Source organism: Dermacentor variabilis, chromosome 4, assembly GCF_050947875.1.
Source record: "Dermacentor variabilis isolate Ectoservices chromosome 4, ASM5094787v1, whole genome shotgun sequence".
Classification (NCBI taxonomy): Eukaryota; Metazoa; Arthropoda; class Arachnida; order Ixodida; family Ixodidae; genus Dermacentor; species Dermacentor variabilis.
In genome coordinates this window covers 189,868,235-189,895,437 of record NC_134571.1, presented here as the reverse complement: position 1 = coordinate 189,895,437, position 27,203 = coordinate 189,868,235, and the positions used below count along the sequence as shown (strand labels likewise).

The window sequence follows — 27,203 nt, the reverse complement described above, 5'->3', positions numbered from 1 at the left end:
CGGAGCAAAACATCTATGTGCAGCCGTCTAACAGTCCTCAGGACCGGAATGCCGTCTATGCTATGAGAGACTTTTTGAAGCAGTACATGGCAGAAGAATTTCCTTTGCGCTCTGCTTCATGGTAGAACGTTAATAAAGGTCACGAAGTTAACATGGTAATTGTTAACACATTTTTAACATGTACCGAAGCAGAAGTACACTGGCCCTGTCTTAGATGACGAACTGCAATACGCCTATAAAAGTGAGAAGCAGTTACTCATTCATAAACTTGCAACCTGTTTGGAGATCACATGTTATGTGTTCAAATTATAAGGTGGTTGTGAGGAACAGAAGTTCCTAAGCTCAAGGTGTTCATTCCACCTTCAACATATCCCAGATAAAATGCAACAAAGTGTGAAAATAAAATGTTTATTAAGAACTGGAAGCACCATCTTGTCTGCTAAATTCAGCTTACAATTTGTACACAACAGTAACAAGGCAGCATTGCTTCTCATTAAGCAATGGAAGTGGCCAATACTTTCATGTAATATATATAAAAAATTTAAACAGTAAATGCAGGAGTAGTGGAAACACTGTCTTTGTGTACTACAATTGGTAAACATGTTTGTTACACGTGACAAAAAATAAATTTTGCTTAACTGTGAGAGGACATCCACAATAAAATGTGGCCACAATTGAGTGCGACCCGCTGCAAAAATACCTAGAGTGACTAGGCACCACAGCACCTTTTATCCGTGATAAAATGTACAGAAAATATACAGGCACTGTATAAAGTGTCCTTCACAACAAAAAATTGCCAGACTGGCTAGACATCACAGGTTCTCTTGACTATAATAGGAGTCATAAAAGTCATAAATGATGTAGGCACTTGACAGTGTCACACAGAAAAAAACCTGTGGCTAGCCACCACAGCTCTATCACAAAATACAAAAAAATATAGGCACTGCATGTAGGCAAAATGTCACCAGAGGCTAGACAACATAGCTTTTGTTATCTGAGATAGTACCAAAAAAAATGCAGGCAATGTATTTGGTCCAGCAAAACAAAGGAGTGAGTAGACAACACAGCTCTCTTACCTGCGATAAAATAGATAAAATACAAAAAATGTAGGTACCACATAAACTGACTGGCAGGCAGCAAAAAATAACCAGACGGGCTAGACAACCCACCTTTTCATATCTGATGAAATAGTAAGAAATGCAGGCAATGCAATAAAATGACCTACAGCGAAAAATAGCAAGAGTGACTAGAGTACAAAGAATGTCGGACAGCACCAGCTGTTTCCAGCACTTAGCATAGCACACTGAATATGAGCCACCTACAAATGAGCCGACCCAGAGCAAAAAATAACCAATGGTTAGACACCACAGATCTCTAAGATAAAACGCGAAAAAAAAAGTTAGTAAGGGTCGAGCAAAACAAAATGTGAGTGAGACAGCACCACAGACCCACAGAAAAAACAACGTAAGTGACTAGAGTGCTACAGTGCCTGTGAGCAATTTTTTAAAGGAACATCAGACAGCACCAGCTGTTTATAGCACTCAATGAAACACACTTATATGAGTCGCTTATGAGTGAGGCGACCTCGATGTGGTTGAGCCAGAAAAGTTCGGTTGCGCTGGCATGTCTTGCGTCGAGTTTGACGGGTGACATGGTTGGAAGCTTGTGATGTTGGAGGCCACCCCCGTTGTGACAAAAGGTCCTTGTGCAGGAAAGCTGAACACTGCTGGCTGGTGGCCTGTCATTTGCATCTGTTGGCTGAACACTTGTGACAAAAGGGCTTGAGTGCCTTGAAGGAAGGAAGTTGTAATGTTTGCCATGAGTTGATTCATGTTATTCCGCTCCTCCTGTAAAAGCTGCCGCTGCTGTTGAAATATCATGTCTGTGTGCTGTCTTAAGAGCTCAGCACTTCTGCTTTGCTGATCAGCGAACAGTTCACGCAGCTCCGAGTGCTTGCTGTATCTGGAGCGCTTCCTTGGTGGCTGTGAACAGCTGGCTTCTGGGGCTGCACGCAAACACAAGCAGTTGAATAGTTTAACTTTGTCATAAGAAACCTATTCCAGTACAGAACCTTTTGTTCTTTTCGCTTTGTCACGTCATGCAAATTTTAAGACTTGCTTGCGAAGAAAAGGAGCACTTTGGTTTTCCCTAATATTCTGCAATTTCAGCATCGCAGATCTTGTGACCTCGGATTGTAGTGCTAATTTACCCAAAATTGTATATATTTCTTAGCAAACGTTTTTTATGCACAGCACAGTCGCATTGCCCAAGTTAACGTTCACAGAATGTTTCCAGCGTTCTTCATTTCTTGGCCAGGTGAGCACGAAAAAGGTTTCTTAAAACCCGCCGTGGTTGCTTAGTGGCTATGGTGTTGGGCTGCTAAGCACAAGGTCGCGGGATCGTATCCCGGCCATGGCGGCCGCATTTCGATGGGGGCAAAATGCAAGAACACCTGTGTACTTAGATTTAGGTCCTCGTTAAGAACCCCACGTCGAAATTTTCGGTGTCCGCCACTACGGTGTGCCTCATAATCAGAAAGTGCTTTGGCACGTAAAACCCCATAATTTCAAAGGTTTCTTAACGGGCGTATGTGATTAGACAGAAAGGAACCAGTGACTTACAGGACTGTGTACTTCGGAGCGTTTCGACGTCATCAGCTTCACTTGCACACGTGTCTGCGAATAAAATAAATACGAACAGCCTTATAAGTAAGTGCACATTGCGCAGAGTCTTCTGCTAGTTTTCACGTTTAATTACAAAAAGAAGGCGGAACAAATACATATTAGGTATTACCTGCAAAGGCACCATTACATTCAATGTGCTTGCGTCTCCAGTTATGGTGAACATGTCCGCAGTGGCACATTTTATTTCACTGGCGCAAACAGAGCTAGGGTTTTCCAACAAAGTGACAAACGCCAGGCATGCAAATGACCACATATTCTTTTGTAAAGACCATACTCCTAAACGCGAGCCTACAACGATAGGAAAAGAAGTTCGTGAATTCACCAGATGCCCACCGCAGTGGGATCTGCAGCGGGCAGCATCGAGCGGTACACATAGGGATATCGATATCTTCGGTTGCAATCGCAGTTCTTAATCTTATTCGCGGGAAGCTTGTCTACATAACGCTTGCCCCCTGCGGTTTGTGTTCTCGCACCTTCTGGCCGCGCCTCTTCACAGCTGCGAGCTGCCGTTTGTACGCAACGTTCACGCGAAGTTTTACTCGCTTCGTACCCATATACGTCGTTGCTTTTGCGCAGTCCGCAAAGTACGCGAGTGTTATGCTGTATTCGCTTACCGGCTCGGGAGTCTTCACTTTCATCCGGCTCGTTACTGTCGATACCGTAATGCAGCGCTTGGCTCATAGGACGATGTGCGAGTAGAGCATTCATTTCAGAAAACCACTGCCAAGTGGATTTTCCCGCGCCGCTCTTGCTTTGCTCTAGCAGCTCCTAGGGCATGTCAAAAGAAAGAGAAAGGTGTTCTAAGCAACCAACACTATGGCACAGGCCGATAAGGGGAACAACTAAAATTGGAAACATACCTTATTGTATCTGGACTTCAGGTTCTTCCAGTGAGTCCGCAGTTGCTGCCAAGACCAATGGTAGCCGAGCGCGGCCATCTCGGCTTGTATTTTTTGAAAGTGTGCCTGATTTCGCTGACGCCGGGAATCCAACAATTCACTTATATTCATCTCACTAACTATAGCTAAAAAGGATGATGTTTCCTCGCGTGTAAAGGAAACGCGAGTTGACGCTTCCTCGCGAGCAACAAGACCGTGCGACGCACCTGCTCCTTCAGCCGCCATTTTGCTTTGATGTCTCGCAGTGCGGCAGCGGCCGCGGCGCTGGTTGGTTGGCCGGTTGTAATCCCGCAGCGAATGCTTTCCCATAATTCCTGATGCGATACGCTTCTGTTTACATGCGCCGCTGAAATGCGCATTCTCCATCTCAAACTACCCCTGTTTGGCGTATTGAATGCGATACGTCTTCCTAGCGAATTACATCGTTTACATGAGATGCGATACGCTTGAAAGTTAATACGATACGCTTCTGTCGTATTCATGTAAACGGGGCTATTGTTGCGTCTCTTTCGCGCTCTCCATAACGACTAAATATAGTCTGGCAAAGCGCATATATATATATATATATATATATATATATATATATATATATATATATATATATATATATATATATATATATCCCACGCGAGGCGACGCTTCTTCTCCCTCTACCCCTTGGCGGAGCACATATGGTGCAGCGAGTGGCGACGGCAGCGGCGTCGACGGTGGCGCCATCTGTTGGAGCGCGGCTGCTTCGTTGCTAGGCAACGGCGGCTCAAGGTCGCTCGTCGGCCACGGCTTATGGCATACGGCTGCCTGCATACGGCACACTGCGCGACGAGCCGAAATGGCTCGCTGGCTGGCGTAGTAAAGCTTTCGCTTTAAAATTAAGAAGCGAAGCCCGCCTAACAGGGAATCTTAGTGCACACCACCAAATGTCCTATAGACAAAAGAAGATTGACCGTTCACGCTCACGAAGCACGACCTATGGAATTGACAGCATCGCTGTAGAGCTGCACTAACAGCTTCAACACCGTAGTGCGCTTGCTGCTCCAGGAGTGGGGCATGATTGACTGAGTGAAAGGCGTTGCTGAGGTCGCAATACACAGCATCAACTTGCGCCCTTTACCTAACGGGCGGGGAAACCTGCACCATACAACTGACAAGGTTGGTGGCTGTTGAGCGGCTTGAAGGAAAACCATGCTGATTTGGAGCAACAATATTTTTTACACATATGATGATGATTACGATGATTAAAAATTTTGCGTATTGTGGCGCAAAGGCCAAGTATGGCCAAAGAGCACCAGGCCATTCTTGATCTGTTGGCGATGGAGGAATGAATAACATGAAGTAGATGCGGCGTGGCTATAAAGGGGCCTGAAACGGTCGCAGTAAAGTGCGTAAAATGTATATTGACACTCATACTTCTTTGTTTTTCTTTGGTGACCCCTTTTTACACGCTAAGAAATGTTCAACGTTATCGTTTCGCAAAATACGCGCCTGCATGTTTCAGACATTTCTCGAATGTTATCGATAGTTCTATCCGTCGTCTGTTGTCACTGAACCTTTCGTAGCGTGGCTGTATGCGTGACGCGATTTTTGTAATCCCTTGAAAGCGCGGCGGCATCAGCGATCACCCTGTAACCTTCAAAGAGCCCTGCCTGTATAGAAGCCCACGCACTTGACCCGCTGATCAGAACCCGCTGATCAGTGGACTTGGTGGCACCGACCAGACGACCATGCTTATTCCTGCTGTTTGCGTTGTGCAGATTGCGCTGTGGCCAAGCCGCCTCACAACTGGGCATGCAGGCCACACATATGCATGCAAACGGAACAATGCCAGTGGCTTCGGATGACAGAGCACGGGACAACAAATCTGCGCAGACTCCGATCACGATCGACGCCCTTCAATTACGCAGCGACCACGTCACGGATGCGCTCACGTCAACCTTATCAGGCACTCGGCCGTATATAAACCCGACCCATGACCCCTCCCGCTTCAGCGGACTTGGTGGCACCGACCAGACGACCATGCTTATTCCTGCTCTTTTCGTTGTGCAGGTCAGTAACTACTCTGTACCCTGTTTACTGGACAATGATGTAACGCTGACGGTGCTTCCAAGTCCACACTTTCTTGCAGTACTGATTGTTGAGTGCTATGATGTATTTAAGCTATTGCTACTAACATCGGGCGATGTCGAGCTTAACCCCGGTCCGACGTCAGACTCATTATCGGATACTCGTCCTAATAACGACCTTCTGAAACAAATTCTGAAAGAACAATCTAAAACCAACAAAACGTTAAAAGAACTAGTAACTAACTTAAAAAAAGGTTAAGTGAACAGTTGATAACATGGAAACTAGCTTTGCCGCAATTGAAAACGACATGGACCTACTCAAGTATTGCGAAGAGAAGTTGGCCAAATGTGAAAATAATTATGACACCACGAAGAATCAAATCGAAGATCTTGCATTAAATTGGACGATTTAGAAAATAGAAGTCGACGGAACAACTTGATTGTTTACGGCGTAACGGAAAATCCTAGCGAAGATATAGTTTCACTCGAAAAGTTAATGAGAGAAAATATTTTAAAAGAAACGCTAGGCATTGAAGTGAAAACCCTTGAATGGACTCACAGGATAGGTACCCGCACAAGTAACCGAGACCGCCCGATCATCCTTAGATTGTTTGATTACGCCGAAAAAACCAAAATCTTATCTTGCTGTTACAAACTGAACGACACACCATTAACTGTTTCCGAAGATTTTGCTAAGAGAGTTAATGAAATGCGCACGCACTTGTGGCATTCAGCGGTAAATGAAAGGGCAAACGGAGCAAAAGTAAGGCTAACATTCGACAAACTGAGAATCGATGAAAAAGCGTATACTTCGGACCCCGTGAAGAATATTAGGACTGAATTACTGCAGAAAGCAAGTCTTTCAAAACAGTCCCTTTCCACTTCGACTTCGCTGAAGTCTCGAAGAAAGTTTCGAAATGACAGCCCAGTACCAAAACTCTACGAATCCTTTCCCTAAATGCCCGAAGTGTGATAAATAGAGTTGATCAATTAGAAAACCTAATCCTGTCTTATCAACCTCACATTTTAGTAATAACAGAAACGTGGCTTAACCCTGGTGTACCTGATTCTGAAGTTATTCCTCCTTCATACAAACTGTTCCGTAAAAACAGAGGATCAAGAGGTGGCGGTGTCGCAATAGCAATTAAAGATAATATAAAGTCCTTAGAGCTTGATGGTATTCCCGACCATGAAAGTTTATGGCGCAAAATAACATATTGTAACGAAAACATAACTGTAGTGGGCGTTTATCGGCCCCCAAATGCAGCACCTGACTTCATCGACCAGGTTCATGATTACCTTTCAAAACATACTAATTCTAGATGAAAACTTATTATTGCCGGGGATTTTAACCTTCCCGGAATAGACTGGAACAACCGCGCGCATGATGGCCGTGATGTCCCAAGTTTAGAATCACTGCTAGACGTGGCATTTACGTTTTCACTGAGCCAAATGGTAACTGATAAGACCTGTATCATTTCAACATCATCATCTTTACTTTACTTAGTTCTTATAAGTAATACATTAGAAGGATCTTCCGTGTCCATCGAGAATGGCATTGCATACCGCAAAGCGCTTATTCTAACCTGTCCCGTTTCAACGACGCGAAAACACAAAAAACCACAACCTGCATACTTTAAGGATTACACACGGGCAAATGATCCTGCTGTACTAGGTTTCCTAGAATTCCAGTTTTATTAATTCAATGATATTAATTCAATGAACTAACAAATGTACAAGAACTCTGGACGCGTTTTAGAAATATTGTTAAGTATTCCGAAAACACCTTCATTCCTGATAAAAAGAAACGCGTTAACCGAGAATACCCATGGATAACACGTGAAATAATCCAACTAAATATAAAAATAAAACGACGGCGGAAAAAGGGAACCAAGTGCACGTTAGACAATCTTATGGGTACAATCAAACAAAAAATATCAGAAGGAAAAGCGCGTTTCTTTGACACTACATTACCTTCGTTTATGGCGCATGACCCTCACAAATTCTGGCGATATTTGTCAGATGAACGAGAAAAAATAACGCAAATCAAAATCTCGGATCATGTTATTCAGGACCCTAAACACATTGCTAAAGAGATGAATAACTTCTTTCAGACAGTTTTTACGAAACGTGCTACAAATGCAGCTTTAACACCTCACGATGTCAAAATACCTATGGAAGAATTAACTGTAAGGGAGCAGGGCATACTGTCTCTATTGCATAAGATCGATCTTAAAAAATCTACCGGCCCCGATCAGATTTCTAACTCATTCTTAAGTCGATACTCAAGCTGGACATCAAAGTATATATTTAAAATATTCACTCTTTTTCTTCAAACATCAGTGTTACTAGACGATTGGTGCAAGGCTGCAATAATTCCAATACATAAATCGGGCTCGAAATTAGATTTAAATAACTACCGCCCAGTGTCATTAACAAGCTCATGCTGCAAAATAATAGAACACGTAATATTTAAGTCAATAATAACTCACCTAGAAACAAACGAACTTCTATATAAACAACAACATGGTTTCAGATCAAGCCTGTCAACTATAACCCAACTCATTACATAGCTAACATACTTAATAAGAACGGCCAATTAAGTAACTTTTTGTTTAGACTTTTCTAAAGCGTTTGACATAGTTCCGCACCAGGATTTACTCACAAAATTATCGGCTTTTGGTATTAGTAATAAAATAATATCCTGGATCAACAGTTTTCTAACCAATCGTAAACAGAGCGTTTCAATCGATAATAATCTTTCACAACCACTCGATGTCTACTCCGGAGTACCTCAAGGATCAGTTCTGGAACCACTTTTGTTCTTGATGTACATTAACGATATCCAGTTTTCCATTAAAAACTCAATTCAGATGCGCCTGTTTGCTGATGACTGTGTCGTGTACACAGTCGTACACAACCAAGAAGACCAGATAGAACTTCATAGTTCACTGCAAACAATTTACTCTTGGTGCAACACTTGGGGCATGAAACTGAACACATCAAAAACATATTACATGTCTTTCACAAATAAGAAACTCCCGCTTAACTTTACATATTCGATCGGATGGTCAAAAATCAACAAATGCGACCAGGTAAAGTACCTAGGCATTAAACTCACGCCTAACCTTAACTGGGAGCCTCATATTTCGACCATGTGTCAAAAAGCCATAGGCAAACTATCCTTCTTAAACAGGAAACTGCGCGCAGCACCACCACACCTCAAACTAAATGCGTAGAAAACACTAATAAGACCATGCCTAGAATACGCTGATCTAATCTGCAGCCCTCGTCAAAAATGCCTTATAAATAAAATAGAACGCATACAAAAATGAGCCATTAGGTTTGTATATTCGGACTACAAAAGGCAGTCCAGTATCTCAGGTCTGTTAGCAAGGGCAAAGCTAAAATCCCTCTCGCAGACAAGAGCAATTTCGCGACTAAAATTTATCGATCAATTATACCATGGTCATTTCCAGATAGCACGTTCTCGTTACCTTCAAGATCCCCCAAAATGCTCAACCAGACTAAATCATTCCAAAACAATCTATCTTCCCCCAAGTCGTGTTAATGTTCACAAGCATTCCCTTTTCCCGTGGGCCATTTCCCAGTGGAACAAGCGATAACGATATTGTAAGTTGCTTTAATATCGACTCTTTTACTAACCGCATTCAGTGTATTGACTTGTCATCATAATTTTTTTCATTGCATTTCTGTACCACTCCTGCACGGGCCGTGAAGGGCCTGCAGTATATTCAAGTAAAAAAAAAAATTTGACGATCGCCGACTTTGCTCGTCATTATCGTTGTACTTCACTGTTACTTGTATTGCTTGTATTGATATGCACAAGTTCGGCCAATAAATAGTTACGTGATTGACAGTTGTCGCTATTTTGTTCACCTTCACTGCAACGTAATAATATGTAATAAGATACGGCGCGAAGATGTACGATGAACGCGAGAAATACATGGCGAAGGGATGATATATGAAAATATGTCCGTGATAATGTTTACAAGAAGCACGACTGCGTTAACTGAGTCATTGAATGCCAGGGTCCGGAAGGGTACGTGCTATACAAAACGGCACTATCACAGCAACAGCCGGTGGTGAGAGGGCACGGTCTCCATTTATTGGTATGATAACACCTGAAACAACATCATGCAAGCTCTTTATTAGCTCAGAGAGCTCTCAACAGTGGCACTCAGGGCCATGCGTTGGGATAGGCTCTGGTTTAACTGGGTCACGCAGTCATGCTGGAACACCACCAAGACGAAGCCGGTAGCAGCATGAATACCAAAAGCTCTGCAGTAATACTATCCTGACGGAATTCGTTCGTACTTGGATTAAAACGCAGCGTGACCAAAACAAGAACACGAAGAAACGCCAAACAACATGACACGCACTCACTGGGTTTTTTTGCACTAAGACTTGTCTTTATTATGCGCAGAGGTTTGCTATTTCACACCACCAGTTAACGGACAAAGATGGTAACACATGTTCAGAATATATCCAGATATCATTCTTGCACAGACAATGCTCAATCACTACCAACAAGAAAACAAAACACGTTCATCGAATTTTTCAATGTTAACTACCATCTTTGTGAAAAAAGTGTCGGTAGTATTCTGTCCTCCTGTAAGACGAGAAGGCGAAAGCCTGCCCATGCAAGCAAGAGTCATATCTCTTTCCGAGACGTGGATGAATCCCGATGATCCCACAGAGACACCAAGTTACCGGTGCTTGTGTGGGGCTCGGAGGTAAGGCAACTCAGTCGACTGTCGCCACCTGTTTCTCTTAGACCTTACGGTGCATCCTCTCTACAGGTAAATACAACAGCACTCGCGATCTATTTCGTTGCTCTCGCCAGCTCGGACGTCGCACCTCTTTCCTCGCTAGGCGAGCATCCTCGCACGGGCCTGCTACATCGCCGTCTATGCCGCTTCGCAGTGGATAGTATTTCCTCGTCTTCATCTTATGTGAGTATGAGCCATTGCTGTTGATGGTAGTTTTTAACCACTCGACTAAAAGCCGCTTTTTTCGAGTACGAACCATTGCAAAGAGCCACTTAAGGCTTTCACCCTAATATACTGCTTAGCTGAGTCACTGTGAAGTAAAATGAACGACTGAAGAACACGGAACGTCACAAAAGAAAACTTTCTATTTTGACATGTTACTTGAGCAAGCGTCTAAGTTGAAAAGTTTACCAATAGAAACGCGACAACCTTTACATGGACGTTAAACATTTCAAACATAAAAACATAAAGACAACTAGTCTCAGCGTTACTCGGTAAAACAGATGGCGGCCGCATTTAGATGACGGCGAAATGCAAAAACGCACGTGTAACGTGCACAAGGTGCGCGGTAAAGAAACCCAAGTGGTCAAAATTAATGCGGAGTCCCCCTACGTCGTGACTCCTAATAAGATCTTGGTTTTGGCACGTAAAACCCCAGAAAATATTATTATTCGTGCAAGTAAAACCAGTTGATAGTCAGCGCATGTGATGTAGCTTTGTGTTTGGTCTTGTCCTTGTCTCAGTAACGCTGCGCTTTTTAACCAAATGGTCGCAATAAACATGGATAGAACACGCCGTTCTCGTATGGTCGACTGTCGCAGTCTATAGAAACAGAAATAGCGGACTGGTACTGTATAATATTATGGTAAAAAAACTTGCACTTATAGCATAGCTGTGATCGCACCTTTCCTGGTTCATTAGTGTAAAGGTGTAGTACGGGCTGTTGCACCGAATTCGATATAGTCAGCCTGCGACTTTAGCACTACTCAGAACGAGTGCAATTATTTTCTCTATAGTGAGGAGACAGTTGCGCGAAAGTACCCATTCAGATTGCACGCGCATTCTCACGAATTCAAGTGAATATGTGTTTTTACTGAAGTTGCAGTGTGGACATATGAAATTAAGTATCAGAGCACATATGTTGGAGTACGAAAAGTAGTACGCTTACGGAGGTTTCCATTGAAAGTGTTCGGGTATTGCGCTGCGGCCTTTTATAAGAACCGGGTTGCACTTTCAGCGCCAACAGCATCTCTTTGATTAATTTTGTGTCTATTATAGATCTAGACTACCACGTGGTGCTGTATATGTCTAGTATATTGAATTGCGTAAACAAAACTGAAAGTTTAACCGAAAGGATGAGATATTGACAGCGGTAGCCACGTTTAAGGATTATGGTTACGCTCTTCGCGCGGTGTTGTAACTGTACGCGGGTGCGGCATGGCTTGAAACAGCACGAGACAAACTTCTGCTGGCTAGAAGGAAGCGTGCCCTGGGAAACGCGCCCTTCTCAGACGTCCATAAGCCAGCCGTCGGAAAAGGCTAGCTTCATGAGGGCCGCCAGTGGCGCTGCAGGGGTCGCACCTCGACGCCTGCCCACCTACCTTCTTTCTTTTCAAAACATAGGAAGGATATTAGGTAAACTAAAACCAATAGCTTGGTGGCGGAACCCACTGCCCCGTTTCAAGGTAGACGCTGATAGCACCCATCCATCCATCCTCGACGCTGCGTGAGATAAGACCGACGCGAAGCCGTCGGCATTAGTGAGCGTCCAGTGTAATATTAGATTCGTAAAGAGCACTGCCGCCAGTACCAGTGAATTTCTGTCAGTTGTAGATCGTGAGTCGAAATGTGTTTTTATTATTTTTATTGCTTTATATTAAGAGATATACAATGCGAAGGAAACTCTTTATGGAGGCTGTTTGAGCTCTGCTGTTATCGAAATTCTGACAAACAAATCTGTCAAGTCCATAAACCTGGTCATAGTAACTTTGGTGTTTCAATAAAATAACATATATCTAACATATCGAAGAACATTTTTGGACCACCACACCAACGCTGAAAGTGATTACGATGAGAAAAATTCCCCAGGAGTGTCTTTAAGAAATGCCATCGCAGCAATATGCCATACACTGTTCTTACAAATAGTATTGTCCAGATATCAGCAAACAAGAAATACACGCCAGCTTACTTATCATATTTCTTATTCCGTTCATATTTGACGTCCAACACCTAATCGCTTGCTAACCTTACACAGTCACTAACAAAATTTACGCCATAAGAATTTCCTTATCCGTGTTACATTTTGCTCGTGCTTTCATTCTACCAAACCTTATGGGCATGCATTATTATAGCAATAATAAATGGCTTTCTTGAACTGCCCGAAGAAGCGCTGCGGAGCATACAATGGCACATTCTCTTGCGATTAGCAGTCTTAGCCTACTTTAACTACTTTACATCTATGTACACATCAGTCTCTTCGCCGCTTATTAACCCTATAGCGCTGAGGACCCCGTGTCGAAAAAAAACCTAGCGACTGCGTAGTGTGTTCTGCGTTGGGCGTCGCTTCGGCAATTCGAACCACGCATACCCAACCACGTGGGCCCTCCATGTGGCACAAGAAAACTACTAAACTAACTGAATTTCTCGAGGTAAAATACGTAGCAAAATCGCCAAGTACGACTTACACATAACCTAAGGACTTGATAGCGTTGTAGTGTAATTTGATTACACGAGAATACATAATTCCAATACACAGAAACTCAAACGCAAACCCCTTTTAACGCGGCAGTGTTTTCAAGCTGCCGTTTGTGGTCTGTCTTAGCAGGAGCGGCGCGGCCCCTTCGGTTCTTTGCACACCATCAAAAAAAAAAAAAAAAAAGAACGAGAATGCTCGCCTTCGTGCATAGCGTTCACCGCCATTATTTCCCGGTGAACATTACGTTTGCATAAACTGCACTTGCCGGGAAGCGTGAAGCATTCCGGCATTTTTCGAGGCTTTCGAGTTCCACTCTTAAACGAAAACCTTAAGCGTCCTCAAAATTTTCAATGCAAACATTCCCTGGGAATTTCTGCAGTGCTGATGGGCATTTGAACCCGCATAGCTCGTATTCGTTTTTCTGAGAGGCAAAGTTTGTAAGCACAACGGAAACGTCCGAATCGCTCACCTTGTGCTTGCTGGCCGAACTAATTACGCTTTCGAAGCTGGCTTTCGGAGGCATCACTACAGTCTTCGTGCCCAACAGGACGCTAAATGTTATGAACAACAAGCCGGAGCCATGTGTTATGGGTGTTGGCGAAAGTACCACGTCCGAGTCGTCGTGCGGGAAAGTCCACCTGAAATGCAGCGAGTATGCGAACTTTCTGTTAATTCGAAATGTGAGTGGTCAAGACATTTCCGCTCCGACTTTAAAAATATGCAGCAGTGAAATGTAAAGTGACTGGGTACCTCAATTCGATATATTAAGACAGCGCATAGATTCATAGACTACAGCACAAAAGAAATGGAGATAGGTGCGTCATGTTACGGAAATTAACAGCGCAAAACAGACGAAAAATAAATCATCAGTTGTGAGTCAGCGCCACTGTTGTGTTCTTCTTTTGCTTCGTCCTCGTCTCCCTTGCGCTGTTAATTTCCGAAACATGAATCACCATCAACTCGCCCAAGTGTTTCTCGTCTAGTGGAGATAGGCGCGCAGAGCACATATTAGGAAACATGTGGGTCAGTGCCTGTAGGGAAAACAAGAATATTTCGCAATCTATACGACTCCCTATTCCAAAAAAATTGGCTGAAGGCTTAGCTTGGTTAAGCCTGGAAAATTGCGAAAGCGATACCCTTGGCTGCGCCTTGGTTCGGCTGACGGTGTGGACATGGTTGCCCTTTGTTAAACTTATGGCTATACATCATCCGACATAGCGCAAGGCAGCGCACCGACCACTGCGAGGAGCCGAGCTGTAGCCCCATTTATCCTCCTAGCGTGACGTCACACCAGCGAGAGCCCTCTCTCGGTAGCGCCGCAGCAGCGGCGCGCAAGGCTTGCCTCCACCATCGATACCGCGAGCTGGGGCCCCGTCTCTCGGTCTGGCGTGACGTCACACCAGCGAGCGCCCTCTCTCGGTAGCGCCGCAGCAGCGGCGCGCAAGGCTTCGCCTCCACCATCGATGCCGCGAGTTCGGGCATCGGGTCCCCAGACCGCCTCTCGGTCTGGCGTGACGTCACACGGTCACGTGACGCGCAGCTGTGTAAGGAGGCGCCACGACCACCGATGGGCCGAAAGTGCGAGCAGTATTGCTTTCGCAATAAAAACTTGTACACGCACTCGAATGATCAGAATATGCGTACCTCGCGCGACAGATTTCACTTCCGGAAGCAAGCTTACACACACGTGTACCGATGCCGAATATATATTTATTATCACGAAAGTTACGGCCAAAACTCCCTTGAAGAGAATTATCGTGGTGCGAAGCGTTATGCAGCGGCTCTATATGGGCGCGTTTGCGAGCTAAATCTCCTCGCTTCTCTTCTTTCGTTCGATTAGAGTAGCGCGGCCTATACCTAGGTGTTCTAGCGCATGACGCTCACCTTCCTTGGTCGAGGCACGTTCGCAGTGCGAAAAGAGGAGTAACTGCGGATAGGAGTCACTGGCTCTGTGTTCACAATCTTTGCACAATGATTGCACCAACGCGCCTGCGCGCCAGGTGCCTGCTACTTGCACGACGGCTGCGCTTCTAGCGCGTGAAGGGTGCGCAGCATAGAATTTTGTTTCGGGTGATGTGGCATTCGGGTGCAGAGTTCCCCGAGGCCCCCTGAATACGGAATGGTCACGCGGCTCACCTACTGAACCTATACTGCATAGGTAATAGAGGTTGTTGTGTGGAGTTTATTTTCAAACTGATAAGCTAGCTCATCCCTTCCAACACCTAATTTAGCTTGTCACTTCACTCCCCTAGCAAAAGCGAATTCGAGATTTATTTGAAAATTAAGTAAATAACGGCGGGGCGGCATATATCCTCAAGAGTTTTGGACATCTCTGGCATAATTAGGTCTAGTTCAATATTATAGCATTATTTTGCCGGATGTGTAAGCGAAAAATTAACTTTTAGGGCAAACGGAAAAAATAAAACTGACCTTTCATGACTTCGCTAAGAGCTTCTTACACGCGGTGATAATTTTTTTTTTAATTTTTGCGGTAGATTTTAAATTTGTTGGTGGCACATAACGTACTTCTGTTTCTCGAGCTAAATTATTCCTAAGCGGCGGACATTACTAATGGGAAATATCTAATGAACTATACACCGTATTAACAAAAACTTGCTAGTCAACTTCCTAATTATTTACCTTACGGCAATTATTTGAATTTATGAATTGTAGCTGGTGAGCTTACAGTACCTTGGCATTTGAAATGAAGTTCCCGGATTAACCCAGTTTGGAAATATTATTTCTTAAAGTGAGGGACGAAATACAGGGGTGTTCCTGTTACTCTCGTGCATTTTTACGGCGACTTTCATTGCGTATGTCTCCCAAGTGGTTTCATTCTGGAAATTCATTGCAAGTCAATACGCCTTGCAAAAGAATAGAAAGTTGGGTGAGTTGCTACGGTAACATATCTTTAGTTTATAGCGTTTCGGTATATCGTTTCAATAATGAATACTCCTTGCAAACTCACCTTCTAGAAATCACATATGGCAATATGTGCCGTAAAGTAATTAATTAGGAAGGTAAGTACAGAATTTGTTGTATTTAGTGGAATATATGTTTGGATTTCACGAGCAATCTATGTCCGTTTCTCTGAATATACGGGCCCAAGGCGTAGAATTGCATTATCTCGAACCGGCGATTTCTTACACATCATCCGATTTGTTGCTTCGCACTAAAATTCCTCGGTATTGCGGTAAAGGCGCCCGTAGAAATTCATTTGCAAGTGATAAAATACCTTCTCATGAAGCAAGATTGAACCATACCAACGCGTTTTATGAGGGTAAACACCTACATAACATCTTATACAGACTGATGGTGATGTGTGAACTAACTTAATTTAGCCCAAACACTCGATTTCGGTATATTTAATTATCAAGAAATTTGGCAGGGACGCGTAGGACTGCCCAGGCGTGGGAATGGGAAAACATCGTGTCCTTTTTAGACCTAGGAGTGCTGTGAACGCAGCCACGTTATAGACACATGACATGACACCACCTCCCCTTAAAGCGATTTGATAATTTGAAAGTAGCGACACTTTCATCCTCACGGCGCTTTCCTCCTAGATTCTCCTCGCCCGCCGGCTGTGCACGGCGCGCTCTTCCTCCTGGGCTCCCGCGGACGGGCCGGGCCGCAGGATTCTATGGAGGCGTGTTATTTTGGGCCAGTTGGGTGCACACGTGGGGTTGAAAATTTTGAGAAATGCTAATAACGGCATCGATAATGCTGGAGGCAACGTTTATGAGGAGGTTGGTTTTTTCTTAAAGCCGTATGAACGGGGTATACCGATGCAAAAAGAGCTTTGAGGCGAGCTCTATACTCCAGACAATTTTTCTACCACATGATCAGATGGTTTACTTCGTACGTCTGATCTAGTAATGCTTGTGACACATCCCTTTGTGTGTGGCTTATTAGGCGAAAGCCTTAGACCTCTGTTTCAAGGTCCCGTTGTGAGCTACAGAAAATATCGCGTGACCGAAGGAAGGCGGGAAGCGAACCAAAGCCTCCGCGTATAGGAGAGAATTAATGATTAGTAAAGTAATGATTGATTAGTGATTGGATTAAGATGAATTCGGGTGTATTAAGGAGGATTAAAGTCCATGAAGTGCATTAGGGTGAATGAAGTGGATTAAGGTGCATAAAGGAGCACTACGTTGGATTAAGGTCAATCAAGGTGATTAGGGTAGATGAAGGTGCGTTGAGCTGCATTAAGGAGGATTATAGTGGATTAGGATGGATTAAAGTGCATGAAAGATAAGGGTGGATTAAGAAGGATTAACGTGCATTAAGGAGGATTATGGTGGGCTAGGGTGCATTAAAGTGAATGAAGGAGAATTAGTGTGGATTAATGAGTTGGACTAAGGTTGGACTAAGGTATGAATTCGGGTGGATTGAGGTGAATTAAGGACGATTATAGTGAATTAGGGTGGATTAAAGTAAATGAGGAAGCACTAGGGTTGATTAAGGAGGGTTAAAGTGCGTTAAGGAGGGTTAGAGTAGATCAAGGTCGATGAAGGTGAATTAGGGTGCATTAAGGAGGACTTTCGTGTATTATGGTGGAATAAAGTGAATGAAGGAGGATTAAGGTCGATGAATGTGGATTCGGTGGATTAATGTGCATTAGAAGGATTATGGTAGACTAATCGGTCTTAATACTCAATGAACTCTAATTCACCTTAGTCCACCCTAATCCACCTTAATGCTCATTCATCCACTTTAATCCAGCTAATACTCCCAATCCACCTTAATACAACCTAATCAACCTACATCGCCCCTAATGCACCTTAGCCTACCCTGTACGGTCTTAATCCTCCTTTATCAACCCTAATCTATCATAATCAGCCTTAATCCTGCTGCATCCACCCTAATCCTTATTTATGCACCTTAATCCAACCCAGTCCTGCTTAATAGTCTCAATCTACCTTAATACACCCTAATCCACCACTATCAAACCTAATCCATCTCCATGGTCCCTAATCCACCTTAATCTACCTTTATCCAACCTAATCGGTATTATTACTCCTTTATCAGCCCTAATTCACCTTAATCCACATTGTTCGACCTTAATATTCCTGTATGCACCTTAATCGTCCCTAATCGCTGTTCATGCACCCAATCTACCCTAATGGGTCTTAATACCCTTTAATCAACTCTTCGCCTTAATCCACAGTAATCCGTCTTAATCCTCCTCCACCCACCATAATCTTCTTTAATGTACTCTAATCAACCTTAATCCTCCCTAATCTACCTTATGTCAATCACTAATGATTCATTAATTAACTTCGGTAATCATTCTCTTATACAGGGGTGGACATGCTTTGGGTCACCTCTGGCCTTCCTTGGGTCACGTGATACTTCCAGTTTAAAACGCGACCTTGAAACAGAGGTCTAAAGGCTTTCGTCTTAAATCTTTCAAAAAAATTCAATGTTGAATAACTAACGCTCATCGTCTGCAATATCACGGGTATACTTGCCACTAATTTTTTCAGGGCGCAAAGCAGATCTATAATGCTGTACTTCCGACTCAATAACAACATTTAGCGACGTGCGAGGTGATGTAGCCGCCCCAGAATATTAAGCATACTTAGGACAACCGCAACAAAAACGCTGGTGAGCAGGCCGGAAGAATAAAAAGAAAATGCAGCACTACGGGATGCTTTGCTACGAGCTATAAGAAAGACGCCTCAGCTCCGAAACAACGCTGTTCTTCGTCGGAACAAACTTCTTTCGGCCAATGTCATGCAGGCACTGCTTCCTGCGCAAGCCGTCACGCTTTCCTTGTGGTATCATAAAAACGCGGCATAACCATCTTCAGGCTTCTTGCTGCAGTTATATCTATGGTTATATGCGCAACAGCCCGGCATAGCTCTAGCACATAGAGCAAGAAACACACCGTACAACGGTCGCTACGCCGAGCTAAAGCGCCGAGCCAGCCGTGCTCAGGAGTAAAATGGCGCGAGCGAAAAAGAAAAACACAAGCGAAACTCAAGATCCGCGCGTCGCAAAGGGCAACGGCAGTGAGACCAATCGTCGTGCAGAAAAACGGGGCAAAACTGGTTGCCGCGGGGGAACGCCCAAGGGGCGAGGAGAAGGCGAGGAGGTCGCGCGGCGGCGGCAGAGTTCAAAGGGTGTCGCTACTTTCAAATTATCAAGGGATTTTACCTCCCCTGCGCTGGCTGCGCCATCCCATGCCCAATGACTCACGCACTAGACCACACCTCTAGCCAGCCAGAACCGTGGAGTCACCGTGGCGTAGGAGAAGCGTCTCGCACCCCGGAGGCCCGCGATCAATTCCCACCCAGCCCGAAATTTACGAAATTTTCTTTTCAAAGTCATTCATTTATTTTGTTTAGGAAACTCTGAAAATTTTGACGTCAATCCGAGGATATTTGTACGTGTTTTTACTCTTTGCGCCCTCGGCCACTTTTGGTGCCCTCATTCGGTCGCGTCGACGGATTTTCGCGTAATGGGCCGTATAATGCTTTCGTATTAAAAGTATTCGATGCAGGGCTTCGAGATACCTAAACAACACAATATATTATTTGACACGTGGCGCACTTGAAGTGCGATTAAACATAAAGCCGGCACGGGACATCACCATAGAATCAACCACGAGAGTTGTATGGCTTCGCTCAACATTTAATATCAAAATCAAAAACGCAATAATAAACACTTTCGTTCAAGAAGATACAACAGATAACTAATCAATGCAACAAAAAGAACAAAGTTTTATGTTTCTAGACCTGTACAGGCGTCACAACCTCACATGAAACGTATGTTGTCGCATACTAAGAGAGTAAGTGGTGCTATGTTCTCGCGTAGTTTTCTTCCTTAACGAATAGAGAATATTGCAAAGTTAGCAAAAATCTTTAAAATGAGGGGAATGTATGAATCCGTTCGATGGCACTGTGAGCGAAATAGATTGGACACTTTTCATCACCCCTAAACAGCTTCAAATCCAATAAGCTGCACTTTTTAAATGGACGGTAACGTCTGAACATGCAATGGAGTAAAATTGGTTTTATCTGTCACGAAGCGTAACAATTCTAAGAAACATTATTTCAATGAAAGATAAAGTGCACGAGACCGGGACTCATAGTTGCGCAGATTCAAGATGAATACCTTGACATTCCGAGGTTTGCCAGTAAAGCGTAGTGCGTCACCTCGACACCCTTGGGCAGACCAGTGGTGCCTGATGTGTACAGGATGCAGAGGACGCATTCTCGTGGGTCGTCCAACGTTGTGTTCTGGAACTCCGTCTCATCCATGTCCAGAAACGTCAATGTCGATACGAAGCCTTTCGCCGCCCCAGTGGCGAAGTATCCCTGGTTTTGAAGGACAAAATACTTCAGTGCCATAGCAAATGATTCACCCCTGTTTTCGAACTTTTCTTTCAGGCTACGTGGGAAATCTCGAATAGTACAACCTCAAAAGAGTGCTATCACGGGTTCGGTCCAACCGGATTATTGGCTGAGAAAAGTGTCGTGTATGTGTATTTGTGACGTTTGCGGACTTGACGGCGAACGATGGTGCGACCACAGTGCCTCGTTTGACGAACGGCCGGGGACGCAGAAGCTGTGGTTCACATTGAAGGGCACGTCAGGAAGGGGAAAGCAGTGCAACACCGCCATAGATTGTAATGCTCGCTACTGGGTGTTCAGACTCCGACATTGAAGTGAAGGTGGCGCACACTATCTTCTTTCAACAACTCTTACCACCTTATGCTAACTAGCTGATCCTAAACAAAGGCATGGTTCCCACGTCGGACAAGGCTATCAAACGGCTTTTTCTTATGCAAGAACTGATCACGGCTCTTAATTTGGTCAAAGCTTAAAGTGCACCGGGCAAAGATTTTATTGCGTGGGTGTTGCTGCTGAACCCCCTGCGAACCAGGAAAAGAACAGTTAAATCAACAGCTCAACAAAGTTTGGTTATTTATTTATTTATTTCAATAAGCTAAAGGCCCTAGTGGGCATTACTTAGGGGGCGGGTTTCAGGTGTGTACATAAATATCATTTATAAACAATATAAACCGAAAACAAGAATACTAACGACAAAACAAGAAAAAGGAAACAGCAAGTTGGTTTGAATCAAGGTGTTCAGAATACCATGGTTAAAAAATCAACCAAATACGTTCAAGACTGGTATTGTATTTGGTTGATTTTTTACCAGCAGATACCAGTAGTCATAGAGGAATTACGTAATCAAGGAGTCCAGACTACTTACGTAAATGCCTTGGAAAGTATCTACAAAGGTTCCACAGCTATCTTAATTTTACACAAAAAAGCACAAAAGAAAGGGATCAGACAGGCAGACACAATCTCTCCAATGCTATTCACTGCGTGCTTGAAAGAGGCATTCAAGCTATTAATCAGGGAAGGCTAAGGAGCAAGGATTGACGGCGAATATCTCAGCAACCTTAGGTTTGCCGATGACACTGTTCTATTCAGTAACAATGCAGACGAATTACAACAAATGTTTTGAGGACCTTAACAGAGAGAGCGAGTGAGAGCGGGGTTGAAGATTATTACACAGAAGACAAAGATAATGATGAATAGTGGGGGGGGGGGCAAGGGAACTAGAGTTCAAGATCGCCAGTCAGCGTCTAGAGTCTGTGAAGAGGTATGTTTGCCTAGGTCAATTAGTCACAGGGAACACTGATAATGAGAAGGAAAGTCACAGAAGAATAAAAATGTGTTGGATCGCATACGGCAGACATTGTCAGCTCCTGACTGGAAGCTTACCATTATCATTAAAAAGAAGGTGTACAATCAGTGCATTTTACCAGAGCTCACTTATGTGGTAGAGACTGGAGACTGACAAAGAAGCTTGAGATCAAGTTAAGGACCACGCAAAGAGCGATGGAACGACGATTGCTAGGCGTAACGTTAAGAGACAGAAAGAGAGTGGTTTGGATCATAGAGCAAAAGGGTACAGCCGATATTGTAATTGACATTAAGAGAAAGAAATGGAGCTGGGCAGCTCATGTAATGCGCCGGTTAGATAACGGTCGGACCATTAGGGTTACAGAATGGGTACCAAGAGAAGGGACACGCAGTCAAAGACGGCAGAAGGCAAGGTGGAGCGATGAAATTAGCAATTTCGCGGGCGCTAGTTGGAATCGGTTGGCGCAAGACAGCGGTTACTGGAGATCGCAGGGAGAGGCCTTCGTCCTGCAGTGGACGTAAAGCAGGCTGATGATGATGACATTCAAGACTAGTATAGAACATTTTGTTAAATAGCCATTAAAAGGCTAATGATTAATACATTCGAAAGAACACTGCATACATATAGCGTGCGAAGACTGTATGTACAACCAAGACAGACAGATACGGCTGCAATTACTGCACCATTCCTTTAACCTTGAGAGATCTGATTGTAGTTCTGCGACGGCGGCCGTGCAAATTATTTTCTTATATATAACAGAATCGTCCGCGAAAAGACGAACTGACGAAATTATGTTAGATGCTATGTCATTAATGCCTACTAAAATGAGATGAGGACCCATCACAATGCCATGAGGCACCCCTGATGGTACACGTGTTGGATTAGATATGTAATCGTTAAGTTTCACTTACTTACACCACCTGTTTAGAAATTATTCGATCAAAGCAGTCGTTCTCTGATCGAGACGCAGGTTGCGTATTTTTACCATTAGTCGATTATGTGGAACACGGTCCAAAGCTTTCGAGAAGATTATGAAACTGGCATCGTTGTAGGCGGACATATGTAGTGATTTCTGCAGGCCTGTCACAAGTTCTAAATCAGGCGAAATTCCCGCCGAGTGGAAGCAGTCCATGGCAAGCCCTGTGCCAAAATCGGGGAAACCCGCAAACGATGCTGTACCGCCGTTGTAGCAGGAAGCGACGGGGCAGGCAGAAGCTTTACGGCAACCTGGTCGTCGCGGATGTACGTGAAGCATTAGGAAAGCGTGACGCACGAAGCCGTAATCTCAGCACTCGAAGAAGCGTCCCTTGAATTCCAATTGGAAACATCGTTAAATCATTTCTGGAGCATCGAACACTCGACATCCATAGTGGTAACACATATCCGAGGACACTGACGAGCAATGTAGGCGTTCCTCAGGGCGCAGTTTTAGAGCCTGCGCTGTTTCCTCGTCATGCGAGGGCTCGCTGTGCATCTACGAAAGGCTCACGGCATCCGAGTTACTACATATGCAGACGACGTGACATTCTGCACGGAACCTGGCGGCCCTATCAAGAAAGCAGAAATAGCAACTAGAGCAATGCCGAATGCACTCGACAACTCAACGCATAATTTTAAAGAAACAGGCATGAAACAGTCTCAGTTAAAAACAAAGTAAATTTTCCCCGGTGACACAGCGCATAAAAAAGGAATAAGTGGAGCTTTACCTATGCTCCGTTTGGGACATAAGATGCTACGCTGTGGAAGCTCCGCAAGAAGTTTGGTCACGACAATGTGTATATCACTGAGTGCCTTTCGTCCATTCTTCGCTGCTCGCCAACAGCGTTGGCACACGCGTGCGTGTATGTGAGACTGCCGCGACGGGCTGTACACAAAAACCAAATCTGAAAAGCAACGAAAACCAAAATAGTCTAAAGGGACGCCTTAGTAGCCGTATACCATAGTTTGTTTGCTTATTTAAACACTTCTCATTCAGTACTGAGCCTATATACATAACAATTCTGCAGAACTGCCGTAAAGACACGTCGAACTATTTCTCAGTGCGGTCGCAGCCGCTGCGAAGAGTCTCTAGCGTCCAAAACATTGCACCTGATGTCTCAAACGTAGTATAGCTAGCCGGAAACTTGAAACATCTCCTGCATGCCACGTCAGGAAGAAAGGAGTATTTTAATGATTGGAAAATGTAGAAAGGTCGGCCGGATATTGGAGCATCTGGCCTGCTACTCTACGTAAGGGAAGGAAAAGAGGGGAAGAAAAAGGGTCACAATTGGGGGATGATAATGGGAGGAACGAAGTGAAGGACGCATTACACAACTGGTATCACAAGCGTGAGTCCAGGCCCGTGTCACCTAGGAAACGTGAAACTGCACGCATTGTCTCTGTCGTCTGCCAACTCTGTGGCCATGGGCCTAGCAAGAGGTCCTCCGACAGTGGTCCATATTGTAAATGTCTCAATGTATCTGCCATTGTCAGTCTTTCGCGCGCATACTCAGGGCACACCACGAGCACATGTTCTATAGTCTTTACAGTACCACACACTGAACAGTCCGGGGAGTCTGTCCGTCCAATAATGTGCAAATATTTGCGCGTGAAGGCGACGCCTAATCGCAGTCTATGTATCAGGCATGCATGAGGGCGTCGAATTCCACGCAGAATAGGACATTTCATATCGGGATCCAGCCTTTTAAGGCGGACGTGACGGACGTCTGGCTGGGCCCAGTATCTTCTCGTCGCATTCCTCATTAATTCCGACAGGAGGCATGTGATGTCCGGTCTGGAGAGTGGCACTACAGTTCGCAGGCCATTGCTGAAGGCGCGTCTTGCTGCAGCATCGGCCATCTCATTACCGTTGAGCCCACAGTGTCCCGGGATCCATTGGAACACTATGCGGTGGTGTTTTTCTTGAGCGCATGAAAGTAGCTCGGTGATCTGCAGTGCCAGAGCCTGATATGCGGTGTGGCGCAGGAAGCATCCCAAAATTTGCACCGCGGGTTTTGAGTCCGTGAAAATGCACAACTCTTGAGGTCTTTCCCCACATATGTGGCGAATCGCTTCCCGAATAGCCACAATCTCTGCAGCGGTTGATGTAGAATTATGGTCTAGTATGAAACCTCGAGTCATCTGTTGGGCTGGTATCACCACAGCTGCTGTCGATGCCTTTGGTGACGCGGAGCCGTCTGTGTAAACATGAACATATGTCTGGTATTCTGACCAGATGTACGCGAGAGCAAGTTGTTGTAGTCCACTGACGGGAACCAATGATTTCTTTAGTATGCCGGGGACATGTACGCATACGGAAGGTTGAACCATCACCCATGGTGGTTTGACGGGGTGATATGGAAGGGCATAGCCTGATGTTATGTGGGGAATATGGCAGCGGAGTGCACTTGTGAAACTGCTCTCCGGCCGCTCATGTAGAACCGACGTCAATGGATGGCAATGGTGTCGTGTTAGTAAGCGTAAATACACACGAAGTGAGTCAGAGTATTCGGTATACCAATTCAGGAGTTCGGAAGGGAAGTTACACGGCTCAAACAACTGGATTATGCGTGGAAGAAATTTCTACATATCATGAAATGCATATAGCAGTAGCTTGAACGAGGTTGCACCCATACGGCTCGCGCTTTGACGTCGGCAGTGCTTAATGTTGATTGCTTGTTACGGTGGGATATGCTTTGTCCTCACCAAAGCGCAACACAACAAGCTCGAAAGGATGCATCTGGAGTGTCTTCGAGTGATCATGGGTCTTCCCGACCACGAACTAGTAGGAGACCTGCATCGGTACGCGGGACTTACTCCACTGAGGAACAAGATCTTAGAACGCAACGAGGGACTTGACTGCCGTCGCCGCTACACATGCTCCGGAAAGTGCCTCCTGGTGTCGCTCCTTGGGTCAATGTACAGGTTCGAGTCACAAAACCTGCGACTTGCCGGCAGACGAACAAGCGTCACGGCGCTTATTTAGCCAAACTCGCAGAACGGGCTGACCTGAAAGAAAATGCCCTCTTCACAGATGCCGGCCTGGGATCCTACCAACTCCCGAGCTGCGCTGGCAGTCGGTGGTGAGCAGCAAGATATCTGCATCCACCAAGACCAGCAAGAATCGACAGTTAAAACACTTGAACTCTAGGCCATCCTTTGTGTCATAGAGAGGCCGACGGAAAAGGCTGAAAAAATTACGGAAAGCCACTGAAGGAAAGAGTGGACATATTCACAGACTTCTTGGACCCCATCAAGGCACTTACGAGGACGCCTACATTCGGAACGTGGGCGCATGATATCAAGGTCACATGCGTATTCCTTCGCCGGACTTATTGCAGAGGCATGCGAGTAGAGTGGACCCCAAGGCAGTGAGCCAGCATCGGCGACGGTGCGGCCCACGGTGCAGCGAGCGAGCTGTCATTTTGCCACTCATCTGCCCTGGACCCAGTCCCTCTCACTCATGTGCGTCTGGACGCGGAGGAGCCTGAATCTGCTAGCGAAACAGCAACTGAAGGTGAACGCGCCACCCAAATGCGCATCCTTTGCAAAATCCTTGGGGCGCGCATGTCCTCGCGCAGTAGGTCAGGACGGGCGCAGCACTCACCGCACTCAATTGGCCCGCGTATGCCGCTTCAAGGAAGACGCGAGATCATCATCAGAGGCAACGCCTGGACAACGAGGAGCAGACAGGGCCGAACGCGACGCAACCGCCAGTGACGTGCACTACTCACGACAACGGTGCTCGTCCGACTGTGAGACACCTACTGTAGGGCTGTCCCGGTCTCATGATAGGAATAAACACAAGGGACGCGGCATTACCTCACTGGTGGCATGGGCCGCGACACCCCCTCTGGCCAATGCTCAGCGAACGAACAACTCTTTAAGGTAGTTTGCGCGCGAGGCCGCCTTGATCGGCAGGTTATGAACATGTAGTTTCTTTTATGTTTCTTTATCCTCACCTTCGAGCGTCCCTCCTGCTTAAACCGCTCAGCTGAGCCCTCCTTTTTATTTAGGTTCATTCTCTCTGTCTCATCACTAAAGCATCACTTGAAACGCCAAGCCTTTGTCGTCTCGTTGTCGGTGTCCATTCGCTGTGCTGCTAGGTGGTTCACGTAATTCAGCTTATTCTGTTCTGTTATAGTGTATTAACTGCATGTACAGCAAGCGGCAATATTTTACTGACCGCGGGATGAGGCATAACACCAAGATCCCCCGGCTTCTAATGTTTAAAGGAAAATCGCGCTTTAATACGACAGTTTAGCCGACTGTCAGCTAGTTCGGCTGAAATTTGAATGTTGCAAATATTTTACTTCTTTCCTGAACATTGAGTACGTGTTTCGTTTGTAGTTTCGTGCTATACTGTTGAGTGGATAACTTTTGTTCTTGCACACAAAAAAAGCGTATTTTCCAGCCAATGAATTGAATGT

The 27,203-nt window shown here is 45.0% G+C and overlaps 2 protein-coding genes across 3 annotated transcripts in view; both read right to left on the bottom strand.

Moving 5' to 3' along the window:
- Positions 1–27,203, bottom strand: part of LOC142580022 (luciferin 4-monooxygenase-like) — a 140,977-nt gene that overhangs the window by 64,878 nt on the left and 48,896 nt on the right. For both annotated transcript variants that reach the window (XM_075690749.1, XM_075690748.1), the window contains exons 4-5: positions 20,251–20,453; positions 13,601–13,769 (exon numbers count right to left, since the gene is read on the bottom strand). In XM_075690749.1, the coding sequence (XP_075546864.1) occupies positions 13,601–13,769; positions 20,251–20,453 (372 nt within the window). The remainder of the gene's footprint in view (positions 1–13,600; positions 13,770–20,250; positions 20,454–27,203) is intronic.
- Positions 1,371–4,069, bottom strand: LOC142580021 (uncharacterized). The gene is made up of 4 exons (XM_075690747.1): positions 3,545–4,069; positions 3,299–3,452; positions 2,622–2,675; positions 1,371–2,005 (listed from the first exon to the last, which is right to left on the bottom strand). Exons 1-4 carry the CDS (start codon positions 3,947–3,949, stop codon positions 1,569–1,571), a joined length of 1,050 nt encoding a protein of 349 aa, XP_075546862.1. The 5' UTR covers positions 3,950–4,069; the 3' UTR covers positions 1,371–1,568.

Coding starts and splice junctions, on each gene's coding strand:
- LOC142580021 (XM_075690747.1), bottom strand. CDS start 3,949: ATGGAGAATGCGCATTTCAGCGGCGCATGTAAACAGAAGCGTATCGCA. Junction 2,676..3,298: donor AAGTGAAGACTCCCGAGCCG/GTAAGCGAATAC, acceptor TTTTATTCGCAG/ACACGTGTGCAAGTGAAGCT. Junction 2,006..2,621: donor GCTCCGAAGTACACAGTCCT/GTAAGTCACTGG, acceptor GTTTGCGTGCAG/CCCCAGAAGCCAGCTGTTCA.